Source organism: Squalius cephalus (genome assembly GCF_949319135.1).
Source record: "Squalius cephalus genome assembly, chromosome: 22".
In the NCBI taxonomy this organism is placed as follows: Eukaryota; Metazoa; Chordata; class Actinopteri; order Cypriniformes; family Leuciscidae; genus Squalius; species Squalius cephalus.
The window spans coordinates 16,256,470-16,282,236 of record NC_137143.1 but is presented as its reverse complement, the minus strand read 5'-3'; the positions used below and the strand labels follow the sequence as shown (position 1 = coordinate 16,282,236).

The window sequence follows — 25,767 nt, the reverse complement described above, 5'->3', positions numbered from 1 at the left end:
TAGCATTAACATTGTTTATTTTGCACAAAATAAAAACATCAGAAAGGTGGGGAACGACACGTGGGTGAATAAATAATGAATATTATTTGAACTATCCATCTGTTGCCCTTTGTATGATTATTTAAGCAAAAGCTATATGCATTTTATCCCTGTCAAACAAAACAAAACAATGCAGAACGTCCAATAGCAACAACAAACACAAAAGCCTTCGTAGACGTCAAACTTTTCATTACTGACATGATGACAAGCTTGTGTTTCAATGACAGTATAAGCACAAAACCAAGGTTACAGCTGGAAATGATGGGAGTCGTGTGTCAACACCTGATTGACGCAGTAGAAACAGGTGCTGGGGAAACGCATATGGGGAGGCACACAACACTGTCCGGGGGGGGGGGGGGGGGGGTTAGGGCTTTTATTGTTATTCCTGGACTTTGCTGAAACTCAATGCCATGTAGAAGACAATGAACTGATAGAAGAATAATCGCTAGCATGAGGCCAGCCGAACAATGGGCCAGGTAATCCCTATTGATTATTAGCAACAATGACTTTACAATCTGATATCACAAGCCCCACTCCCAACCCAGACACATTGTTGTTTCTCTTACACTTATTAAATACAACAACAAAAAGAGAAGAAAAAAAGTGATGGTTAAAACGACTTCTTTGTTTTGTGGAGTTTACAATTAACAACATAGGGAAATATCAGAGTGCTAAACTAGCCCAGTTGTCCTAAAAGCCATCCCAGGAATGTGGGAGCACATTGGGGGAGGGTCTGGCTCATGGAAAAGGGTGCTGGAAAATCCAGCTCAAGCTGTTTTCCATGTTTTGGAAAGTGGCAGCTGGTTTCGGTTCAAACTGGCAGATCATCTTGGACAAGCAACACACTAGCAACCTAACTGACCTGTTCTGACCAGCTGGAAATCCAATATCATGTCCTTACGTTGGACCTTCCAACATGGGTCAGAAAATCAGTTTCCTTACTTCTGGTGAAATTCATAGATTTCTGGCAGATTGCCGAAGAGAACCTCCTTCTTGTTTTCCAAAGACGGTGGTATCAAGTAGATCAGCTCGGGGTCATCCAGTGCAGCGGCATATCCCTGCAGGGCACAGACACACAAATAAACACAACCACCAAAGCAGTCACACATTTCACTTCCCAAATTTTTTCACATGCAACATTTACATTATTTGCATGCTTAGGTTCTTAGCAAATGCTTTTTTATTGTTCTGACACAAAATCACAAATACTAGGACTCAAATTATTTTTGGGGATTTGTATGAGATCTGTGAGAGATTTATTAAGTCATTTATTAAGATTTACAAAAAAATAAATACAAATAATTTAACTAATAAGAGGTCTGCGTGAGATAATTAAAACATGAGGCCTTTTGAGTAATGTATTTCATATTTTTAATAAATATAAAATCAAATTATATGAGGTCTGTGTGAAAGCTTGAATATGTATGCATTTAAATAATAGGGTAGGCTAAATACAGATGAAGTTTCATTTCCGTTTAAAAGTTGGGGTCGTATCTTATGCAACAGTGTCACATGATCCATCAGAAATCATTCTAATACGCCAATTTTCTGCTCAAGAAACATTTCTTATTATTAGCAATGCTGAAAACAGTTGTGCTGCTTAATATTCTTGTGGAAGCCGTGTTGCGTTTTTTTAGGGATTTTTGATCAATAGAAAGTTCCAAATAACAGTATTTATTTGAAATAGAATTTTTTTTGTTCATACCTTTAATGTCACTTTTGATTTAATGCATTCTTGCTGAATAAAAGAATTCTTACAGACCGACAACTTGCAACAAGATAATTTCCTATTTCCTTTCTTATTTCACATGCATGTACCTCTATGATGCTCAGCAGCTCTTCCACGTACAGCCTCTCCGTCTCAATCAATTCATTCATTATGTGACTGTTGAGAAAGATGAAAAATACGTCAGTATTCGGTCATACAAAGGTCAGAACATCGGTGTGACGAGAGATTTTTTATGGAAGCTAAACTATGAACAGGGCTTTCAGAAAAGGAAGATTAGTAAAATAATTGTTTTCATCGTTTGGTATTTTGCATTGACACGTCAAATCTACCACTAACAAACAAAAAGGCAGCTCGGTTTCAATCTTTGCGCCAACAGTCGACGCTATCGCTCATCTAGTTTGTTTTCTATACTCTAAAAACAAACGTTGACACATTTAGTTAAAATGCTTGGTGCTATAAACGACCAACGACCCTCTAGGTTTCAGATTTCATTTTGTCTTAACTCGTTCTCCTCTAACACAGACCAAGGCCAATGAATCGCATTTATTGTGCTGAGGTGCAGCCTTGCTTATGTGAATCAGATGACCCAAATTGAATGTTTCTTTCAGAGATGACTCTCTTTTCACAGTGTGTTCATATGATAAAGTTAGCCAATGTTTAAAAAGAGGCATGTACTTTCCCCCCTCCCACCCATCAGGAAACACTCCTGCTCAAATGCTCTAGTAGTAGCTACACACTTCTGCTTTCAATACCGTTGTAACAATACGACTGAAGTCCAGGGCTTAAAAACACCTACGGCTTTTGCATATTTGCTACATCATGAATGGGACACGCTCTCAATGGTAAGTCGTATATATATTTTGAGTTCATTATAGAGTTTCTGCCCAGAGTTCTTCCAGAAAACTGTTCAAAGATTTAACTTCTAGAAGCCAAAATGTTTTTTCCATTGCTATGTCAAGCCTTAGAGACCTCATGCTAAATTTACACTGTAACTGTGGAGTTTGAGTTTTGAGTTTGATGTACACGGGAAAACGAATGAGAGCGCCAAGCCCTTCAAACATGCTGTCCGTCTCATACAGTATGATTATTATCTATTAAAATGAATCTATGCATGAGGTGTTTTTCCAAGGAGTCTCTTTGGGAGTGTCTCGATTATTTTTTAATGACATTTAACCCATAAGAAAATTGCAAATAATGCTAATGTTACTGTGATCACTAGCATTCACAAACATTGACAAAGGTATTAAATAGAGAATTTGAACAGGCCGTGAAGATTAAAAGGGATAAAAGCACATGTGAGGATGAGAAGGCGGTGACCATTAGAGTAATTTTGCTCACTATCATTTACAGTATATATAAAAAAGCAGAAATGTGTTGAAATCTACATGAGTAATCTTTCTCTATGTATGACTTAACTATTCTAGTCCTTGATTGCGCAAAAAGAGCTGTAATGCATTTTTAGGCAAGTTTGGATCAAAATGAAGGGAAAAAATTGGACAGACAGTCATGTAGACTGTTGTTAAGGTAAATAATTGCACTAGCCGGCTGGTGTGAGCAGGTGATCCAGTTTGACAGACGATCCCTGCTGCTCCAGGCTCGCAAAAGTTTTGGGTGTGTGACATTATGAGTTTCATTGTTGCCGTGTCGTGCCTTTGAGTAGATTTGCTGCTGTAATGATCTTTTCGTGGTCGTGAATGTTTTGTACAGGACTCAGCAGATCAGCGCGTTCGGTGGCTTAAAGCCTTCTTTTATTCAACGTTGCGCTGAGTCGACGATTGCTTTCATTCACAAGATCGATTCGGCGAGTCCCCTCAAGGTTTTGAATAAAGCTCTCGCAACAAATGGTGTAAACAAGAAGCATTTGTTAGAGAGGAATGTTGTTTTGAAAGCACATAGGTGGAATGACAATGATTTTTAAAAAAAATCTGTTGAAAAAGTGAAAATATTCAGTAACACTTTGCAATAAAGCCTGCTTGTTAACATTAGTACATGAACTAACAGAGCAATACATTTGTTACAGTATCTATTTTTTTTTCTTTTATGTTAGTTAATAAAAATACTGCCGTTCATAGTTAGTTCACAGTGCATTAACTAATGTTAACAAATACAACTTTTGATTTTAATAATGTATAAGTAAACACTGAAATTAACATTAACTAAGATTAATAAATGCTGTTGAAGTATTGTTCATTCTTAGTTCATGTTAACTAAAGAAGTTTAACTAATACAACTTTTTTGTAAAGTGTTACCAAATATTTTAGTAATATTTCTACACAACCATTCAAAAGTATGGGGTCTGTACGATTTTTTATATTACTAATTTTATTAGGACGTATTTAAATTGATCAAACTGACAATAAAGACTTCATTTAGTACAACATATTTCTATTTCAAATAAATTCTGTTCTTTTGAACTTTATATTTATCAAAGAGTCACAGTTTTCACAAAAATATTAAGTAAGTTAAGCAGTAAACTGTATTATATTAGAATGATTTCTGAAAGACCATGTAACACTGAATACTGGAGTAATGATGCTGAAAATTCAGCTTTGCATCATTCAAATAGAAAACAGTTATTTGAAATTGTAATATTTAAAATATATAAACAAACAAACAAATAAATACAGCCTTGGTGAGAATCTAAGACTTCTTTCAAAAACATAAAAATATTTTACCGACCCCAAACTTTTTGAATGGTCGGGAAGTAGTTCAAATATAATAAAATGTGTATTAATTTATGGTAAATGAACTATTTACATATTATTATTATTAAAATGCCAGATAATCTACTCAAATTCTATGCAGACTACCAAGAAGCAATTCAATGAAGTTATTATTATTATACATTTTATTTATAGGCGCCTTTCATGGCACTCAAGGACACCTCACAAAATCTATAAAAACAATGACATTAAACAATAAAACCAGTACAGCAACAAACATTAAATCACATAAAAGCCTGCCTAAAAAGATACGTTTTAAGACGAGATTTAAAGACCGAAAGAACTTCTACAGGAAGAGAGTTCCTTAAATGGAGAGCCGTATAACCAAAAGCTTGTGACCCGAAATTGTCAGAGTGCGTGTAAGAACAAGTGTAAGTGCAGAAGCCGATCTTAAAATGCTGGAAGGAGTATGTATATGAACAAGATCTAGAAGATATGAAGAAGCCAAGTTGCTAAGTGCTTTGTAAGTTAAATTTACATGGAATTTAACTAAGAGCCAATGCAAATTCTGTAAAACTGGTTTTGGTGATAACTCGAGCTGCTGCATTTTTTACCAAGTGTAATTTATGAAGAGATTTGTAAGGAAGCCCGTAAAACAAAACAATACAGTAGTCGATTTGTGATGTTACAAGAGCATGCACAAGCGTAGCAGTACTCTTGAGTTAAAGGACAGGATGCAGACGATTTATATTCCTAATATGAAAGAATGTTAATATGAGCTTCAAAAGACAGAGTTCTGTCAAGAATGACACCCAAACCCAAAGTTGTCTGCATAGCTACAATAAAGGTTTATGTACAGTAGCTTACTGTAAATCATAAGTATATGCAATCCCTGCATTCTTTTGAAATAATCATTCTTCTTTCTTTACAGAACACAAATGCGGTATTAATGCAACACAGTGGATTGTCTTCACTTCGAAAGCAAATAACGGCAGACATTTTTTGTAAAAAGAAGTGTAAGAAAAAAAGACAAAAAGGAAGATGTTCGGGGTTAATGCTTCTGGTTGGCCAACACACCTGCAGTGAGATGACTATGATGGAACTCAGGCAAACTCATAGCTGGAAAATCATTGAAAGAGGTACATCTGGATTGCATTATTGGACTTGACGAGAGAGGGTTTTGAGAGTGTGCGCAGCTTTAGCAGAATGTTCATAAATTGCAGAAGGGTGAGAAAATGGCATTTTCTACGGCTCGTCTCGATGTGCTGTGTCATGTCAATCCTCATGGTTTGCTGGGAACACGTGGACCACCACGTCGTGAGCCACGTGAAGTCGTACTCCTACCGCTACCTGATCAACAGCTACGGCTTCATCAACAAGAGCCTCAGCGTCAGCCCGGAGGAAGCCGCCAGGTTTGGAAGTTTCCCATATTTGCTAAACAACAAGGACATTTGTAAGGACAAAGACGTGCTGCTCCTCCTCTTCGTGAAGTCCTCCCCGGGAAACTTCAAGAGACGGCAGGCCATCCGCTCCACTTGGGGAGACGAGTCCTACATAAGTCGGGAGCTGGGTGTTATCGTGAAGGTGGTGTTCGCTATGGGAGCTAACCGAGACATGCTCACTAATAAGTCACTGCTGAAAGATTTAAGGAAGGAACATGTGACCCATGGTGACCTGATTCAACAGGATTTCCTTGACACATTCCACAACCTCACTGTGAAACTCCTGCTTCAGTTCCACTGGACGCACGAGAACTGCGCCCATGCCCGCTTCCTCATGACCGCGGACGACGACGTCTTCATTCACATGCCAAATCTAGTGCGCTACCTTCAGGACCTCAGAAGACGGAACGTGCGCAATCTCTGGGTCGGGCATGTGCACAGGGGGGCTCCTCCCATACGCCGCAGGGACAGTAAGTACTACATGCCTTTTGACATCTACCAGTGGTCCTCCTACCCAGATTACACCGCCGGGGCAGGGTATGTGGTGTCTGGTGACGTGGCAGCCAAAATCTATCAGGCCATGCTGTCTCTTAACGCCTCCATGCACATCGATGATGTCTTCATGGGCGTATGTGCCATTGCAGCCGGCGTCTCGCCTCAGGAACATGTTTACTTCTCGGGGGAGGGGAAAACGCCCTATCACCCGTGCATCTATGAAAAAATGATCACTTCTCATGGACACGAGGACGATATCAGGTATCTGTGGAAGGTTGCGACCTCACCACAGGTAGAAGGTATTTCGTCTGGATTGGTGGGGAAACTGTATTGTACAGCTGTGAAAATGATGCTGCTTTGTAAGCCGTACTTTACAAACACGTATTCGTGCATGGGAGCATTTACATAACGCGCTGTGAGATGAAGTCCGAGCAGTATTTCTTTTTTGTTGCTGTTTACTTTTGCTTTAAATGTTATTTTGTGACATTTCCTAATAAAGATAAATGCTATGCGCCCTAAGAATATGTTTAGCACTTCTGCCTTTTTTTTTATTTTTTTTTTTATATTTACTTTTTTTGTACAATGTAACAATCCCATGGTGAAAGAGCAGGAATGGGATAGAACATGAACATGATATGAACCTCACAAAAACTTGTCAAGTTCGTATTTAATTCTTTTGAAGATTATTTATTCTTTTTTTTAATAAATAAAAAATGTAAATAAATGATTATTTTTTTTAAAACCATTAATATTTTACACACAAATTGCCAAAAAAAGAAAGTTCTCTCACCTCTGTAATGTATGGAAGCTCGTTTCCGCCACAGACTAAAACATTTTAAAAGATAATTGCGACTTTTTATCTCATAATTGCGAGTTTACATAGAACTCATAGAGTTCAACACTTACATAAGAGTTTACATGAGAAATAAAGTCAGTGGGAGACGAGTTATAAAGTTAGAATTCACATTTGTGTGCTATAAAAAGACTTTTTTCCTCAGAATTGCGAGTTTATATCATGCAATTCCAACTTTATATCACAAGATATTTTTTACTCTGTGGCGGAAACAAGCTTCCACAGTAATGCAAGATAAATTATGATATATTATTTAAGCAGTGTTTATAGATCATGTTAAATTTTGTAATTTTTTAAAACGCATCTTTTTTTAAATCAGTTATAGTTATGAAGAATACTAAGATTTACTGAGAATAAGAATTACAAAAAATGAGAAAACTAGAATAGAATAAAATTAATAATAAAATCAAATGAAAATATTAATACCAAAAAACATTATTAATATTTAATTAACATTTTATGTTTATCATCATTAAAATAATTTCAAAAGGCAAAAAAAAATAAAAAAAAATGTATGGTGCTAATAATGGCCATTTCCCTTATTTTGGTAGGGTGAAATAGGCTTGGACACGTTTTTGTGAGATCTAGCTGTGCTGTTTCAGTTTCTTTGTATTGCACCAGACAATGCGAGACAAGATACTGTGATAAGACTGTGAGATAAGATGTTTCACTATGGCATGTAATTATAGAACTAATTACTAATGTCTTTACTTTTTATGGAAATAAAAACTTCACATCTTTCATGTCGAAATTGTCATATGCTTCTGCTTAAATCTTTTAAACAGCAACAGGGCATTTTAATGAGCAGATTATATAAAATGTTGCTACTGGTAAAAGATAAAGTTATATTTTGCTTCAATAAAACAAAGTGTATTGAGATGTATTGCATATTGACATTATCATGACAATTCACCCTAAATTCTCATCATGTGCAAAACAATTCTTGACACTGTAAATGTGAAATTACTGTATTACAGAATATAAGGAGAATCTCCATTGAGAATAATAAGAATTGTAAATAAGTTGTTGCTACAAGAAGAATGAGATGCTTCAATATGCTTTAGTCTTTGCACAAATAATGCCAAAAATGTAGATGTTTGCTGCTTGTTTAAATTACTTCATTATAATGAGCTAAAGAAACAAAATTACTGAACATTTTGTCACAACTTTGTTTCAAAAATCGAAGTTAACAACTCTTTCCCTGCCAGCACTTTTTTTTTTTTTTAAGTTGCGAGCCAGCACCAGCAATTTTGATCATTTTCACAAAACTTTCATGGCCCACAGAATATTTTGTTGTATGAATATCTGAACATTAGGGGTGTCGAAATTGAAAAGCACAACCCGCTGAAGACATGCGCTGTGTGCGCTCATGTCACGCACAAATAGAATATGCAGGAGGTAATACCACTAACTTGATAAACCATGTTAGCCGTTTTCAGCGCGAGCTCACTGCTTTACAGTAAGCGGATGAGCTCGAACGTCACCCGAATCCGCAGCCAAAAACAAATCATCCACCCGCCCCGATAATTTTCTCTGATTTAAGTATCCGCACCCGATGGTCAAATTGCAATTACGCGTGATTATAAATGGATGATCGCAGAGGTGGACAGTAACAAAGTACATTTACTTGAGTGTACTTAAGTATACTTTTTGAGTATCTGTACTTTACTTGAGTATTATTTTCTCTGGAAACTTTTTACTTTAACTTCACTACAATTGAAAGACAAATATCGTACTTTTTACTCCACTACATTTCTGTCAAGGTCCTTGAGTAGAAAGTAGTAACATTAGTCAGGGGTTGCATTTTGGTTGGAAATGAAAGTCGGGTTGACGTCAGCATCCGACGTTGGATTTTGGTTGGAACATCTGTTCGTTGGATTCTGACCAACCAATGTTGGATCAACCTGATTTTCATTTTCAGCATTGGGTTTGGTCTTTTAAATTCAAATTTTGTCATTGTTTTGGAGCACACTAGCTTATAGATAACAGTAAGGCTAACACATTCATACTAAAAGCCCAAAAAACATTAAATAGGGCACTATTTGAGGGAACAGCCATTTGGGTGTCCGAAACCAATGAATCTCACATTCAATCTCGCTACTGGAACTGTGTTAGAAATAAATGTGATATTGATATGAGGGTAGGCAGGTGGGCATATATTCAGAGGCATACGGTACTGGTATTACATACAACAATGCAACAATAATAAAACAATGCATTGACATTTACTTTTTACTTTTGATACTAAGTACTTTTAAAAACGAGTACTTCTGTACTTTTACTTAAGTAAAAATCGGTCTTTACAACTTTTACTTGTAACGGAGTAATATTTTACCAGTAGTATCTGTACTTTCACTCAAGTAAGGAAGTTGTGTACTTTGTCCACCTCTGGATAATCGTCACCTTCAACAGCGGACTCGTGACGGTTGATGCGCACATCTTTAATGGTAACATAATACACTGATTAATGAGCGCTGCTTTTAAATGAACATTTCTTTAAAACAAAATTCATTTGACAGATTTTCCTTTTCTTAATGGCATAAACAAGCTTTACTCCCTTGAAACTTAAACTGGAATGTCACTGTTTCTGTCACTGCGACTTCCCAAACAGGCAAGCACACGCACACACACGCGCGCACACATCACTTTTGAAGTAAAATTGAAAATTGAGGATGCAGTGCATCGTGATATCGAATTGAACTGAATCGATGACATGATAATCGTAATCGAACCGAACCGTGAGACCAGTGTAGGTTCACTGTTCTCACGCAATACATCAATTTTGCAATAAATCAAAAGAAAGAACAGAGCCTGTGCTTTTAAACAAAACAAAACAAAATCATGCATTCTTATTTTAACACTTGAATGTGGGTAAATTTCATTTTAAAAAAGCAACATTTTGAACAAAAAGCTGAGAAAATTGTGTATTTGTCAAAGACTACATACGGATCGGATTCAGAACATTGGTCAAAACATAGACCGGGTAAATTGAGTCCATCAACAGCCTAAAAGCTTGCACAGTCCAGTATCTCTTCCTATAGGACGACTTTTTATTCGGTAATGTTAGGCAGTTTTGATTTATTTGATGTTTGATGATCGCATTAGCTTAAGTACGTGTTTCTGTTCCTTCTTCGCTGGTTTTTGGATCAGGAGATTTGGTACTCTTTCAGAAGATATGTAATTGCGCCCCCTATTGTATAACAGTGAATACATGGAATACATGAAAGAGTTAATCCATTTTTGCTGAGAGTTGATGAATCATTTTTGTTGCATTAAAAGCTGTGAGTCATTTATTGTGGCTATTTTTGCGACCTCATGTGATTGACAGGTTGTACAGCCCTCGCGCCGAAAACACATCATCAGAGAAGAGATGTCGCTGGAATAGGGAAGGGGAAGTTATTTTCATTAAAGATTAAGGGGGAACATTAATTTTAAAAAAAGAATGGTGCACCGATAAATCATTTATAATATTCTGTAAAAAAAAAAGGAATTTTTGATTTCATGGTGACTTTAAAGCTGGATGAAGACAGTATTTGTTGAAATTAGGTGTTATATTTGAGTAAAGCAAAATACCTGTTAGTGTTTAATGTTCAGTTTGAACGTTATGTTAACGTTTTTAAGGTATTATGCTGCTACTATTATACTGTATGTTGCTTAGCTCAATGAGAAGCAGCTGTACTAATGTCAGTAATTTCTTCTTTGTTCAATGCACTTGCATGCTATGTGTCAGGAGTGTGTTTGGTTGCATTGTGTTTGTTCCTGTCTTGACCTAGTTTCTATTCTGTGTCAGTTTGAATCAGTTCACCTGTTGACTGTTAATTAAATCTCTAGTTCCCTCATTTTGTTCTGGTATAAGTAGTCCCTGTTTTGTTCAGTTCACTGTCCTGTCTCATAAATGTGTAGAGGTTGTTTCATGTATTTCCCTTTTATTGATTAATTCTATTCTAACTATTTCATGGAATTCTCCTTCATCATGCGCTTCCTTGCAACAGGCAACTATGCCACTAAAGGAACTCATTGACATGTACAACATAACCAAATGTAGAAGATTAACCACTAATAACTGTCTTTTTGATGACGGTGAAGTTTACTCAAAACACAGACTTAAATACACTGGGCATATATAAATAAAAATGTCCAAATTCATATTATTTTTATTTGTATTTGAATGCAATAAAACAAGTCCAATCATATCTAACTGACAATTAAAGTTGTTGTTACTATAAGAACCTTATGCCTTTTGTAGGATTTAAAGTGTTCAGATATGGCTGGTAAACTCTACCTAGAGTCTCACAGATAAAATTGTGTATGTCTTAAAAGAGAATAACTCAACCAGATGTAAAGGTTGCCGGCTACAAGGTTGGTAAAGTAAGAGAGTACCGCTTGTTCCTGCAGTGCAGTATAACACCACCAGTTAATTCCCAGAAAGTGAACACAATGCATGATATTTTTGAGTATCAACCAATTGTATAAAGTAGAGGAAAAGTGGGTGTAATCTCATCACTTCTTCCACAGGAAATGCAGTTAAACAGATGTGTTTTTAATCTGCACTTAAAGGAAGCTAAACCGATCTGATAAGCACTGGAAGCTGGTTCCAGCTGTGGGTGGCACAATAGCTAAACGCCATCTCGTTTTGAATTTACCCTAACCGGCTTGACCCTTGCAATCTGAGAGCTCTATTTGGTTTGTATTCTACCAACATATCTGCCATGCATTATGCCATGCATTTTATGTTGTCAGTATTTGCAGCGTGTTTCTGTATTTGGTTGCATTGTGACTATTTACAGTGCGTTTCTGTATTTGGTTGCGTTGTGAGTATTTGCATCACGTTTCTGTATTTGGTTGGGTTGTGAGTATTTGCATAGCATTTTTGTATTTTGTGTTGTGAGTAAATTGTGGCACATGTGTTGTCAAAAGATGTTTTTTTTTTTTTCTAGCGTTTCTTTTCTATTTGCATGTGTTTTCTTCAGTTGTAGCACATTGAGCTCTCTCGGCCACCATACTTAACCCGAATTACTACGGTACGCCTATAAAAAGTGTTTATATTTGGACTATTTTAGACCGAACGGGATGACAACCACTGCGGAGTAGACGCGTGACACATCATATTTATTAACTGCCAGAGTGCCAAAAGTTACAAAGTGTACCTTTAAGCTCTCTACTTATCAGAACAGAAATAGAAAGAGTTACTTGCACAAGACTCATATTTCTGCAGGCAAAGTTGATGGGGTCAGTTGATTTTACAGACATCAGTATGCACTGTGTTGCATCAGATACCTGCATAGAGACTGCCAATTTGCGGTTTTGCTAAAAATACTGTTTGTGTGTCCTCAAACCTCACCCCTAAACTCACACCATTTTACAAGGCGAAAGTGCACTGAACTGACTAGTTTTCACAACTCCAAACGGATTCACCTATTACAACACACTGCAAAAAGTTGCTGTAAACTTGTCAAAATGAAATGTACAAAGCAGAAGCAGCAGCAAGCCTGGAAGAAAAACTCAAATGATAAATTCTGTAGTGAAATTAGAAACTGTAGTCATGGTAGTGCAAAATACAAAAGAGACTGTGTCACAGATGTAGTGAAGAACACTGTAAAAAGTGAACAGTTGGATCAACTTAAAAAAATGACTTCAATTGGTAACACCTAAAGAATTTAAGTTGAGAAAACTTAATTTCTTTAGATGTTACCAATTGAAGTAATTTTTTTAAGTTGATCCAACTGTTCACTTTTTACAGAGAAGATACGTGTTTGAAAACCGTTATGAGACCCAACAGGGACAGGTTTGTTGACCTGTTTGGCGTGAACAATGCCAAACAATGGGGCCCAAGGACCAGGATTGAAAACTACTGAGGTATAAGATACTCTCTAACAAACTAGTTAATCCTGTATATTCAGATATGGCATCACATGTGAGATTAATGCGTGTCATCAGAAAGATTTAGACCAAGTAAAACACAATGGGCCACTATCAGAAAGATGAGTGTTGTTTAATGTGTCATCCATATGCACTTTTATGTCCAAGTTGTGATGTCAAAAGTGTTCAAACATTAGTGATTACCAAGGAGATATGATATGATTACCAAGGAGAAAAGTGTGTCAATGAAGTGCTTGATATGAAACATCAAACTTGTGTAAAAAAAAGAAATAAATATTACTTGGGAATAGTCTATTTTTTATCGTGCATAGTTTTTAATCAAGTTGTAGTTTCAAAAAAAGTTGTACAGTTATACAGTAAATTTGGGGAAATATTATTTAATTGTGTGTAAGTGAGATGTACTACACATAACATGCTAGCTAGCTGTGAAATTAGCATTAGCCAGAAAAAAAAGTCTGCTATTTCTTATTCCATACATATACAAATTGATGACATTTTAATCTAGCTATAAAATGAAGTCCCTGAAAATCAATTCCATTGGGTCTTGTCCTTTTCGTAAGGATAGTTTCTGACACCGCTTAACACATTTACCCCTTTTGTGATTTTGACTGGAAATCTCTTGTGTAGTGCAAGCGGCTCTTTCTCAAAAGACATGTTTTTACCTGCGTCTGTTTGAAAGTGACTCTTCTGTTTCATTGTTCATGAGAACATGACTCGAACCCCCTTGGCCTCCTTCATGCATGACCTCGATCTGTGAAAAACCACAGGAAGACAGAAAACTGCATGTTAAAGATTCAACTTAAATTAAAACAGCGATGATAAAATGATCAAATAAACTCAGCCTTTTTTATTAAATACAATTATTATTACAGGCAAGAACTAAGGTAACAATCTATTTCAAAAGTCCTCTATAGACAATCTGCAAACCTGTTGTATTACTGTAATTGAATTACTTATCCCTTAAAGCAATAAGTAAGGGATTACTTTTATTTTTTCTTTAATTTAATAACAGTTACTTATAATGGAATTGCATTATATACTGTACTGTATAGACTATAAAGCAATTCTATATAAAACAATAGTGGATTTAACATTAAAATTTAGCGTCTAATGTTAAAATGTATGTTTTAATGCAATCGTCTTTTAAATATTTTGGTCAGTTAAAGAATAATTTATGTATTTTTTTTTTTAAAAAGAATTTAAAAAAGCAGTTTCATGTTTGTCCTTGTATTGTTCAACTGGTCAAGGTTGATATGGGATTTAGAAAGTAATTAGAAATGAGTAATGCAATACTTTTTAGAGAGAGCAATTAGTATAGTAATCTAATTACACTGTTGAAGTAATTAGTAGCTTTTAAAGACTGTAAAAATGCGACAGTAAAAACCTGTAAATTGGTTAACAACAGTAAGTTACTGTACTATATAAGGAGAAAGGCTATAATAGATCTAAGCTTACATTTGATCAAATACAGTAAAACACTGTAAAATGTAAAATTTTTGGAAGTAAAAAGAACATTAGAAAAACCTTAAAATGACATTCCCACTATTCTCTGTGACACTTCACATTTGATGGTTTAAAATTTTTATAATTAAGTTTCTAATTACTTTTTCTTATCAGTTATATACGTTGGGGTTTTATGTTACATCTTATATTTTTAAATGAATGTTTATTGCATTATTTTAGTGTCTGTGTGTTACAATGATGTTGTTTTGTGTTTGTGTGCATGACACATGAGTGGATCTTCTATATTAGCACCTTAGCTTGTGGAAAAGCTACTTGTGATAAAAAACTGATTCAATATGTGGCTTTTCTCTTTACCACAAGTGTTATTATAGTGACCGTCAGTGTGTATTAAGAGTTTTTTCACAGAAACGGCTGATAGATTTAAAATGCTTTTTTTAATGCATTTTTTTGTGTGTAAATTACACAAAATGTAATTTTGTCAAATGTACAGGTTGATCTGTAAATGTATTTACATTTTTACAGTATTTTAGAAAGAATTATTCTGGAAACCACAGCTGCCAGTTTTATGCTGTAAAATGACAACAGAACCAGCGTTCAGCTTAATATCTTTGGACTGACAAGGCTGGCTGGGTGAAACTCGGGTTCTTTTAGTTGGCAGTAAAAATGTTGGGCATTGCAACTAATGCTTTGTTACGTAAGGTTGACAGTTGATCCCAAAAAGAAAATGTTATGACTTTTAGTGAACTGAAGGACTAAAAAAAACCCTGCGATGTCTGTCTATTTATTTCTTTTCAAACTACCACACATATACTACAAGAGCCTTTTTATTGATTCATCCCTTTTTATGCAGTTTTTTTTTACAGTGCAACACTGCTACTAACTCTAAGTAACTTTGCAACTACAAGTAAACTACCAGAAGACTGTCTGCTTAGTATCTGCTAACACTTTATTTTGATGCTCCCCCAACAGACATTCTACTGACCACAATCCAATGAGAGTTAGTTAACATGTAGTTGCAAATTAATGAGAGTTAGTTGACATGTAGTTGCAAAGTTACTTGTAGTCAGTAGAATGTCTAAAATGGATTATCAAAAAGTGTAACCTAACCAGAACTAATCCCAGACTAAAACATTTTTTATACATGCAAATGTCTTTTAAAAACTTGTATTTATTTCCGACCATGTATCTGAGCTGATAAAGGCTGATGTACCTTGATGCCACCTTTGGCTTTGCGAATATTTTTCCTCCTTGCCAGCTCTGCGTCACTGGGCTGCTTATTGGTACAGGAGTTCTCTGTAGCTTTGCGATTTGATGCTGTAGAGTTTAGAACATAATTAAACAAGCTGGAAAGCCTTCATATTTTCAACTTAAATACTTCAGGATACAAAGTGTAACTTTAATGTTTTTCTGTCAGAAACATCAGTAAATTTGCATAAATGTGAGCACTGGTAGTGCATTTAACAAAACCGCACTCAAACTAAAAGGTTACCAACTCGAAATGAGGACATGCTTCTGGAAAAAAAGAGTGGCAAGTATACAAGGAAATACCACTAACCACTGGTGGTTTGGAAATGCATGCATTTCTGTCAACATGCACCTGGTTTACTCACCAGCTACAGTGGGTGGCGGGATTTTAGGTGAAGTGCGTTTAGGTGAAGATTCTGGTCGAGGTGCAACAGGTTGCACTGGCCTTGTTTGCTTTGTAGACAGCTTTTTCAGACTCGCATGTCTTTTCTCAAACATCTCTTGAACATCATCCAGCCTTTTAAGGGCAGTTTGGGCTTTGCTCTGCATGGGAAGGGATAAAAGATATAAAATATCAGTTATTTATCAGGAGCAGATGAATAGTATCATTAAAGCTACAGTGAGCTCCAGAATTCTGAAACCAAATTTATTAAAATATAAAAATCAGAATCTAGTTTAGCCTAAAAGTTTGAAAAAAAAATTTAAACCATAGAAACATTGACGGAACATTATTTAGTATTTAATATATAGGAAAAGTATTAATATTCAGCACTATTTCTAGGTCACTCATTGAATAATGAGAGTTCAGGCTTAAGTGCTGCCATCATTAAAGCAACAGGACATCAAATACTACGAAATACCAAGATGAATATATTCATATTTCAGTACAAATTTTCAATCAAATTGTTATGATTATAATATGAAATATATATATAAAAATGCAGTGCTAATTTGATCTAATATTTGATGTGGGGGTTTTTTAAGTAGCAACTGAGATTCTATAAAATTATTGAATATCTTTTGAGACAAGGGTCTTAATGATTTTCAGTTTTGTTCAAGGTAATTAAAACAACAGTTTTTCAATAATGGGAGAATATGTAAAAGTATGGTATTTGGGGTAAAAGGCTGTCAGGGCAAAAGGCACAATAATTAACATGATAATAAATAGCTCGGGGACTTTTCTATTTGTTGACATGACATGGTTAGATTCAGATGGTAAATATCATATACTGTATTAGGTTGGGTTTCCACCTTGAGATAATCACCATGTTTATAATGAAACCATCCTATTTAAAAATATGGTATTAATCATATATAATAAAATAAATGTATTGTTCCTACTGTAAATCTATATTAAATAATTTTTTTTCTGTATTTTTAAAATATATTTATATTAGCATATTTTAATAACAGTATATTTATTTTAAAAAATTCATTTATTTATCAAAATAAACAGAAAATAGTACAAACTTTGCTAAAGGGATTGTTTTGAACAAGTATTTACTTAGACATTATTCAAAACATATTTTTTTGCCTAAAGTATTTGCATAAAAACTGTGTGCCTTTTGCTATGCTGGTGAACCTTTTACCGCGTGTGTGGGCTTAAAAGACAAACCTTGCCACCTCAAACATTTATACGATTTTTAAACAAAACAAACCACTTTTTATTATCTATTTTCACACAAAATAGTCTGCACCATCAATGTTCAATAAAAACATATATATTTGTTCTGCAATCATACACTATGGGAGCAGTGAGAAGAACATTTTTCTTAAGGTGTGTCTTTAGCCCTGTTGTATTGTGTTTTCTTAAGGTGGCCCTGTATACAGTATATATATATATATGAAATCCACTGTTTACAAATGCATTCAACTGTAATTAACTTCACTTGTACCTTGACCAGCTCTGAGAGGATGATCTCATACTGGTTGCCGAGGTCTTTGAGATGACTGAGCTGCTGCTCTTTGGCTGTTTTCATGTACCTCTCGATGTCCTGCAGTGCTGCTTCTGCACCTTCCTGGGTCTGGCATCTGTCTACAGCCTGAGAGGCCAACAGATACACTCCACTTTCACACCACTGGTTCACCTGCCAACATACAAACACAGATGCACATTAATGCATCTATTTGTCCTGGACCCCATTTAAATCACAGTAGAGTAAACTGTGCAGGTTATCTAATTTGTTAATATTCTAACCCCAACCCCAAACCAAAAACGACCAGAACTGTTAATAAACTTAATTCAATATATATTATCATAAAACAATTTTTTAAATTTCAGTTTTGTAAATGTATTTGTCTTCTGACAAATCACCCATCTATCATGTCCTCAATCATCCCACATGAAAACTCGGTAACACTTTATTTTGATGGTCCCTTTTAACATTCTGTTGACTATTAGTAACTTTGCAACTATATGTCAACTAACTCTCATTATAGTATTCGTAGACTGTCTGCTTAATATCTGCTAACACTTTATTGTGATGGTCCTTCAACAGACATTCTACTGACTATAAGTAACTTTGTAACTACATGTCAACTTATTCAAACCCTAATGTACCAGTCTACTAATACTCTACAAACACTCTAATGAGAATGAGTAGACATGTAGGTGCAACATTACTTATAATCAACAGAATGTGCTAAAGGGACCATCAAAATGAAGTGAAACCGAAAACTCAATATTAAGGTGCCTGCGTGGTCATTTGACTGTTTCACAAACCTCGTCGATTCCTTTGTGGATTTCAAGTGATTTGGTCAGAATGTCACGTTTCTTTTTGGCCTCATTGCTGAAGTCATCACAGATCCGACGCAGTTCGACACACTTTGGGAGGATTGAGTCTATGGCGTAATGGTTGCTTTGAATGAGCTGGTCCCCATGCTGAGCGTGAAGCTGAGCTTTCTCCAAGGACTCCTGTACAGATCAGTAAACACAATAAACAGAATATGAACGATGTACACTGCTATCTTGACTATTATTACTACTTGACTTGCAGTCTTGTAACAGTCAAGTCAAGTCACCTTTATATACAGCGCTTTATACAGTCCAGATCAAAGTTTCAAAGCAGCTTTACAGTGTTAAACAGGTAAGTAACGATCCATGATGCAAGCAGAATTGAATTATGCTGTAATTTAGCTATAGAAAGACAATAGAGTCAGTAGCAGCACTATGTTTGTGCATTTGATTTCTTCCTGAAGTCAGCTTTAGTGAGCTTTCAAACATCTGCACTTTCTTATCATTTTGACAAAGGCAATGCATTTTGTTGATTTAGTAGAGTTAAGCTAGTTAAAATCGCAGTGGTGACACCAGCAAACCAACATTCCATGCTGGGGACCAGCATTCAAAACATATGGTGGTTATCCTGATTTAAATATGCTTAAAAAAAGAAACATTAACTGTCTGTAAAAAATAGGGGGTGGTTAGTGGTTTAACCAGCAAAAACAAAACAAATAGTTGAACTGTTAAACTGAATGTGGTGGTTTGCATATCAGGCCTGGCCTTAGATTCAAAATATTTTGACCTGAGCTTTGTCTTCCAAAGTTTTCAGTTCCCCAAGTAGGTGATCGACCCGGGCCACACAGTCCCCGGTGTCAGACAGTCCCAATAACGCTTCCATCAGGCCATCCAGAGAAACTTTCACCTGATGCAATGGATAAAACACACCAATTTCAACTTGATTGACTAGACAATGCTGGTGATACTTAGTATAATGGCTGCCTACTGAGTTGAGCACATCCATTGCACCGTACCTCTCTGAAGTCCTGCTCAAAGTGTCGTAACTGTAAGCACTGCTCTAATTTGAGGTGATGCCTCGACCAGAACTGTTCAAACGCATTCTCAGTCTCATCGAGCTGCGCTAACAACCTGAGACAAACAAACAAACGCTTTTACAGTGTGAATGTCAGATGAGCTAGAGTGAATTAGATTTCACAGAGCAAGGTTAGATGACACTAGGTTTGAAAGAATAATAACAGAACTGTAACAAGAACTACACAAGTCTAACACCTGATAAAGGAGCTGTAAAAATCTAGGAAATGGCACTTAATTCAATATGTAATCAAAATAACTTTTATTTTAATGTTCCTGGTTATATTGTGAATAATGTTCAATATTTCATCAGAATGTTCTGTGACTAACTTTTTTGGCAGACGTCAGCAAGATCTCTATTTGCATTTCCAATGGTTAAAATCCCTTACAAAGTGATTATTCTGTTTTGCTGACAAGTAGGTATATCACTTAGTGGCTCAGAAATGTGTTACATTATAGTTCTGCTTAAGCTACCATCGTCATTAGCGGTGTAACATTTTGTGTGTCGGAAAAACCTTTTACAAACCTCTCAACAGTTGTTTGGTTCTCTACCTCATCTGGATTCAAAACATGGCTCTCGCTTTTGCTGGCCTGGTCTTTGATACAGGACAGCAGAGTATGACCTTGTTTTACTGCCAATTTTAGCTCTTCCTGTACAGAAAGAAGAAATATGGCATATGAATACTGATTGAATCTGGATATGCAAAAACAGGCATAATCAAGATAAATACAGATGGTGTTTTGTTGCTCCACTATGTGAGAAACTGAACATCAATGAGCCGATAAAAGGTGACTGATCAATTGCACAGACACAAGCAATAAAATAAAGGACACAATTATGACAACAAGGATTAAACAAATCATATGATAACATTAGAAGCACTGTTCCATAAATGTGGATGGCTACCTTGAGCTTATCGTGTTTTTCGGTGTGTGTGATAAGCAAATCTTTGGTGCACTGCACGTCATTGGGAAGCTCAGTTTCTGCCAGGTCAGTTCCAAACTGCTGAAGCATCTGTGCTGTGCTCTTCACTGTTAACGCAAAGTTCTCAATGGCCTAGGACAAAACATTTTGAATTATACACTTTATACTTTACATAACACTGAAAAAAAAAAAAATCTAAATCTACTCCACAGAATATTATATATGGCATTTTGAAATTAAATGGTAGACTGCATTCATACAGTATAGTTTCATTTAAAGTCATATTAATAAGTATAAAATAATTCTCACTGTGCGATGGTGAATCCATTGACTGTGGCAATATTCCAGGCTTCCCCCCAGGTCACAGGTCAGCTGGCCTTTGTCAATGTAGCCGTGCAAGTCTGACAGGGAATTTAGCATAACAATCTACAAGAGAAGAAAAAAAGAAAGAAAAAACATTTACATACATAATATATGGAAGTGTATTTATGCCAGAAATGTGTGTACTTTTTGGGAACAGAAACTAATTGGTTCTCTTATGTTACTTTAAAGACAAAGTCGCTATTGTTAGCAGTGTTAGTGTAGTGCCATAACCACAGACCACGCACACATTCATTTTCGTAAGACCGAGTATTTTCACAACCTGTGGTAGGCTGCTGGTAAAAAGGTAAATATATATGGTAAAAAAACATTTGTTTTCTGGGTTCTGGGTTTGGAAGTAAATGTGGTGTACACAGTAACACTATAATGGCAACAAAGAGGTAACATTTTATATACATCCAGATTATATTCAGAACGATGATCAAATCACAAAATACATGGAGTAGATCCATGATGTAGATGTAGTCCATCAACACCCCTAATGCTTGCACAGTCCTATAGCTCGTCCTGGGTCGACATTTCACTCATTAACATTAGCCAGTTTTGATTATGCCGTTTAATGTTGGTGATTGTGTTATTTTACATATGATTACATGTGATATCGTGTTTCTGCTTCTTCTTCACCTGTGTTTTGATCAGGAGATTCAGCAATCTTTCAGAAGATTTGTAATAGCGCCCCCTACCGTATAAAAGTGAAAACACGGAAAGCCGGAAAATTCCGTCAATGTCGGGGAAAGGGTTAACTTGTGTGAAGTGAACCAACCCATTTCACTTCCATTGTAAAATACAGAGTGTCTATTTACACCAACTGCAAATAACTTACTGGCAGAGGCTATTTACACTGACTCAAGCCACCATTGTCTGATTGAGCCAGAAAAAATGACTAAAGAAACCCTGCTGACAATGGAATCAGTAGTGTGGAGAGTAAGGCTTTTGACACGACCTAACCAAGTCCGATTCCGCCTTACTGAATTGCATAGTAGCCTGCTTGTGCTTTCAAACCACAAAACACTTTCAAACACTTCCATGTGCTCTCAAACGCTCCCGAAAATGAGTTGATCAATTTAGCCAATCACAGACATATCCGATGAGCGCATGGACACAATGGCCAATCAGAGGTGTTTTTCGAATTCTGCTCAACAGCGCTCAAAGCGTCACATTTAAAAAAAAATCAGTACCGACTTGTTACCGAAGTCTGTATTTTGACAACTCTAAGTCTACTTGCAGAAAGTGTGAAGAAAATAAGAGACAACGTTTCAGAACTAACACTAAATCTGGAATATTCCTGTAAATGACTATCAATCTAATGCATCTGCAGATGACATTTTGTGAAATCAAGGCATGCACACCACAGTGCAATCTTCATTTCCTTAACGTCACATGAGAAAATGCATGCAGATTATAATCTCATGCACTGGCATACAATATGTCAAAGCAAGGTGACATTTACTGAATTCACACATTGCCACCGCTTTGATGACAAGCAGCTGTGAAGCACCTCCATTTTCTAAAGTGCTGTTAAACCAGGGTTGGAGGTTATATCAGCCTTTCAGACATGCATAAAACAACAAGGTGACAGGCTGTGTTAATAATTTAGCGGATGAGTGATCATGGTTACAAACACTCCAGAGGAGCCCTGCGCATCATATGGCGAATGAACAGACATGCTGAGGGTCCAGACAGACAAAAGCATGCTTACCGGTACCTTCAATTTGAAGTCATCCCTATGTAACCGCATACTGACATCAGCGATGGCCCTCTGGAGGAGGCGTGAAGGTTTAAGAACCAGAACAAGCTGTAGATTCCCTGGGAAGGAGCCCTTTTAGTCATGAAAGGAAATGAAACATATGAGCAAAAATAAAACTTTGACTCATTTCCTTAACAATTCTGTGGCATTAACTACTGTATATATACTTTGTGATACTTCCAACCTATTCTGTATTTGAAACTTTTCAAATGAATTTATAAAATATATATATATATATATATATATATATATATATATATATATATATATATATATATATATATTTATATATATATACACACACACACACATATATATAATATACATAATATATATATATATAAAAAGATATATTTATATTACATTTAAAATGTAATTTAAAAAAAGAACATGTATAATAAAACGGGCCAAAACAATAGAAATTTTATTTATGTTACTCCATTGTAAAAAATTAAATCACAGAACAATTATTATTATTGTAATAACACTTACTGTATGTACTGTAAAATAAAAAAGTAGTATTTAAAATTGTAAAACGTATACAATTATTTTATTAATAATAATAATAAACGCTGAAGTTTTTCAGCGTTTTCAGTTTTTATTAAAAACTTAAACTAATAAACGCTGCTGTCACTGAAGCAAATGGAGACATCAACTTTTAAATTTTAAAAGTCTTTTCTTTTCATTTTTTATGCTTGTAAAATAATTTGTGATTAAAAATATTATACACTCACCTAAAGGATTATTAGGAACACCATACTAATACTGTGTTTGACCCCCTTTCGCCTTCAGAACTGCCTTAATTCTACGTGGCATTGATTCAACAAGGTGCTGAAAGCATTCTTTAGAAATGTTGGCCCATATTGATAGGATAGCATCTTGCAGTTGATGGAGATTTGTGGGATGCACATCCAGGGCACGAAGCTCCCGTTCCACCACATCCCAAAGATGCTCTATTGGGTTGAGATCTGGTGACTGTGGGGGCCATTTTAGTACAGTGAACTCATTGTCATGTTCAAGAAACCAATTTGAAATGATTCGAGCTTTGTGACATGGTGCATTATCCTGCTGGGAGTAGCCATCAGAGGATGGGTACATGGTGGTCATAAAGGGATGGACATGGTCAGAAACAATGCTCAGGTAGGCCGTGGCATTTAAACGATGCCCAATTGGCACTAAGGGGCCTAAAGTGTGCCAAGAAAACATCCCCCACACCATTACACCACCACCACCGGCCTGCACAGTGGTAACAAGGCATGATGGATCCATGTTCTCATTCTGTTTACGCCAAATTCTGACTCTACCATCTGAATGTCTCAACAGAAATCGAGACTCATCAGACCAGGCAACATTTTTCCAGTCTTCAACTGTCCAATTTTGGTGAGCTCGTTCAAATTGTAGCCTCTTTTTCCTATTTGTAGTGGAGATGAGTGGTACCCGGTGGGGTCTTCTGCTGTTGTAGCCCATCCGCCTCAAGGTTGTGCGTGTTGTGGCTTCACAAATGCTTTGCTGCATACCTCGGTTGTAACGAGTGGTTATTTCAGTCAAAGTTGCTCTTCTATCAGCTTGAATCAGTCGGCCCATTCTCCTCTGACCTCTAGCATCAACAAGGCATTTTCGCCCACAGGACTGCCGCATACTGGATGTTTTTCCCTTTTCACACCATTCTTTGTAAACCCTAGAAATGGTTGTGCGTGAAAATCCCAGTAACTGAGCAGATTGTGAAATACTCAGACCGGCCCGTCTGGCACCAACAACCATGCCACGCTCAAAATTGCTTAAATCACCTTTCTTTCCCATTCTGACATTCAGTTTGGAGTTCAGGAGATTGTCTTGACCAGGACCACACCCCTAAATGCATTGAAGCAACTGCCATGTGATTGGTTGATTAGATAATTGCATTAATGAGAAATTGAACAGGTGTTCCTAATAATCCTTTAGGTGAGTGTATATTGATAGTTATTAAATTATATTAAATTGGATTAAAAATATGAAAAATAAATTCCAGCACAGCGCTACAACAACCATAATGAAAAGACCCTTCAAAATAGATAATGCTTTACAATGAACCCTGTTAGAGATCTACATATGACAATTTACCTGTTCAATAAAATACCTTACTCACCCATAACAGTGATAAAAACGCCATCTATTTACAACATCTCTCTAAAAAGCCAAGCCAATGTTGATTCTTGTTTTGTTACGAGCTCTGTCACGTCCTCACACACGAGTGAGTGAAATATGTACACAATTTCCCACGAAAACCCTCCTGCCAGGTCTAAAATATAAACACTTATAAATGGCTTACCATAGTGAATCAGGGTAAGACAAAATAAGTTTTGGAAGAAGTATGATGTATTGACTCATTATTTCTGTATCTGTACACATCATGTTGAAGAGCTGTTCTAACTTCATAAAGCTTCAGCAAGAGCCTGTACGAACCGCTATCCGTGACAGAGAAGTGATTGCTGAGTTCCATTTGTCCTTCCTGCGGTCCAGGATGATGATGAAGCCGATGCTAGCAGCATCCATGCTGAAAGATGAAGAACAGAAACAGACTGGTCAGGCTTTGAAACCACAACTTTAAGACAAAGATAAACGAGGTTTCACCTTGGTATGCTGGTCAGGTATGTGACGACATTAACGAATTCCTCATCCGTCACCTCGTTAAAACCTGAGAACTCTGGGAAGGTGATGATGGGAGATCCATCTTTTCCTCTTCCTCCTGGAAATATTTAGAGTCTATTTAATTCACAGTTATTAATTCTGAGAAAAAGAAGGTTTGAAATATTAAATGGCACTCTGTGGTACTTTAAAAACATTTGTCTTTTCAAACAACAACTTTTGTTTGTAATCTCGATGAGCCCTATGGTGTGTGTTCACTGTTCACAGACCAAGTCTATTTTTATTTCATTTTTGGTGATTGACACCATTCACACACAAACGGAAACTTTGCACATGGTGTGAAAGTGCATGCAGCAGAAATCAGGTGTGAGAGGATTAAAACCATGACCTACTTTTTTGTTTTCTTTACACTTCGGGTATAGCTTTCAATTATACTTCTTTAATTTCTGTTTAATGGGACATACATCGGGA

At 36.1% G+C, this 25,767-nt stretch overlaps 2 protein-coding genes across 5 annotated transcripts in view; one reads left to right on the top strand and one right to left on the bottom strand.

Annotated features, from left to right (window-relative positions):
- mcf2l2 (MCF.2 cell line derived transforming sequence-like 2) overlaps window positions 1-25,767 on the bottom strand; it is an 81,165-nt gene that overhangs the window by 26,896 nt on the left and 28,502 nt on the right. For all 4 annotated transcript variants that reach the window (XM_079858192.1, XM_079858193.1, XM_079858195.1 and 1 more), the window contains 15 exons: window positions 25,282-25,396; window positions 25,114-25,204; window positions 22,624-22,743; window positions 20,853-20,969; window positions 20,526-20,675; window positions 20,145-20,269; window positions 19,561-19,675; window positions 19,332-19,451; window positions 18,533-18,724; window positions 17,706-17,897; window positions 16,176-16,353; window positions 15,776-15,879; window positions 13,764-13,852; window positions 1,858-1,924; window positions 982-1,097 (listed from right to left, as the gene is read on the bottom strand). In XM_079858192.1, the coding sequence (XP_079714318.1) occupies window positions 982-1,097; window positions 1,858-1,924; window positions 13,764-13,852; window positions 15,776-15,879; window positions 16,176-16,353; window positions 17,706-17,897; window positions 18,533-18,724; window positions 19,332-19,451; window positions 19,561-19,675; window positions 20,145-20,269; window positions 20,526-20,675; window positions 20,853-20,969; window positions 22,624-22,743; window positions 25,114-25,204; window positions 25,282-25,396 (1,891 nt within the window). The remainder of the gene's footprint in view (window positions 1-981; window positions 1,098-1,857; window positions 1,925-13,763; window positions 13,853-15,775; window positions 15,880-16,175; window positions 16,354-17,705; window positions 17,898-18,532; window positions 18,725-19,331; window positions 19,452-19,560; window positions 19,676-20,144; window positions 20,270-20,525; window positions 20,676-20,852; window positions 20,970-22,623; window positions 22,744-25,113; window positions 25,205-25,281; window positions 25,397-25,767) is intronic.
- Window positions 2,483-8,009, top strand: b3gnt5a (UDP-GlcNAc:betaGal beta-1,3-N-acetylglucosaminyltransferase 5a). The gene is made up of 2 exons (XM_079858196.1): window positions 2,483-2,610; window positions 5,363-8,009. The coding sequence occupies exon 2, from the start codon at window positions 5,638-5,640 to the stop codon at window positions 6,775-6,777; it is 1,140 nt and encodes a 379-aa protein (XP_079714322.1). The 5' UTR covers window positions 2,483-2,610; window positions 5,363-5,637; the 3' UTR covers window positions 6,778-8,009.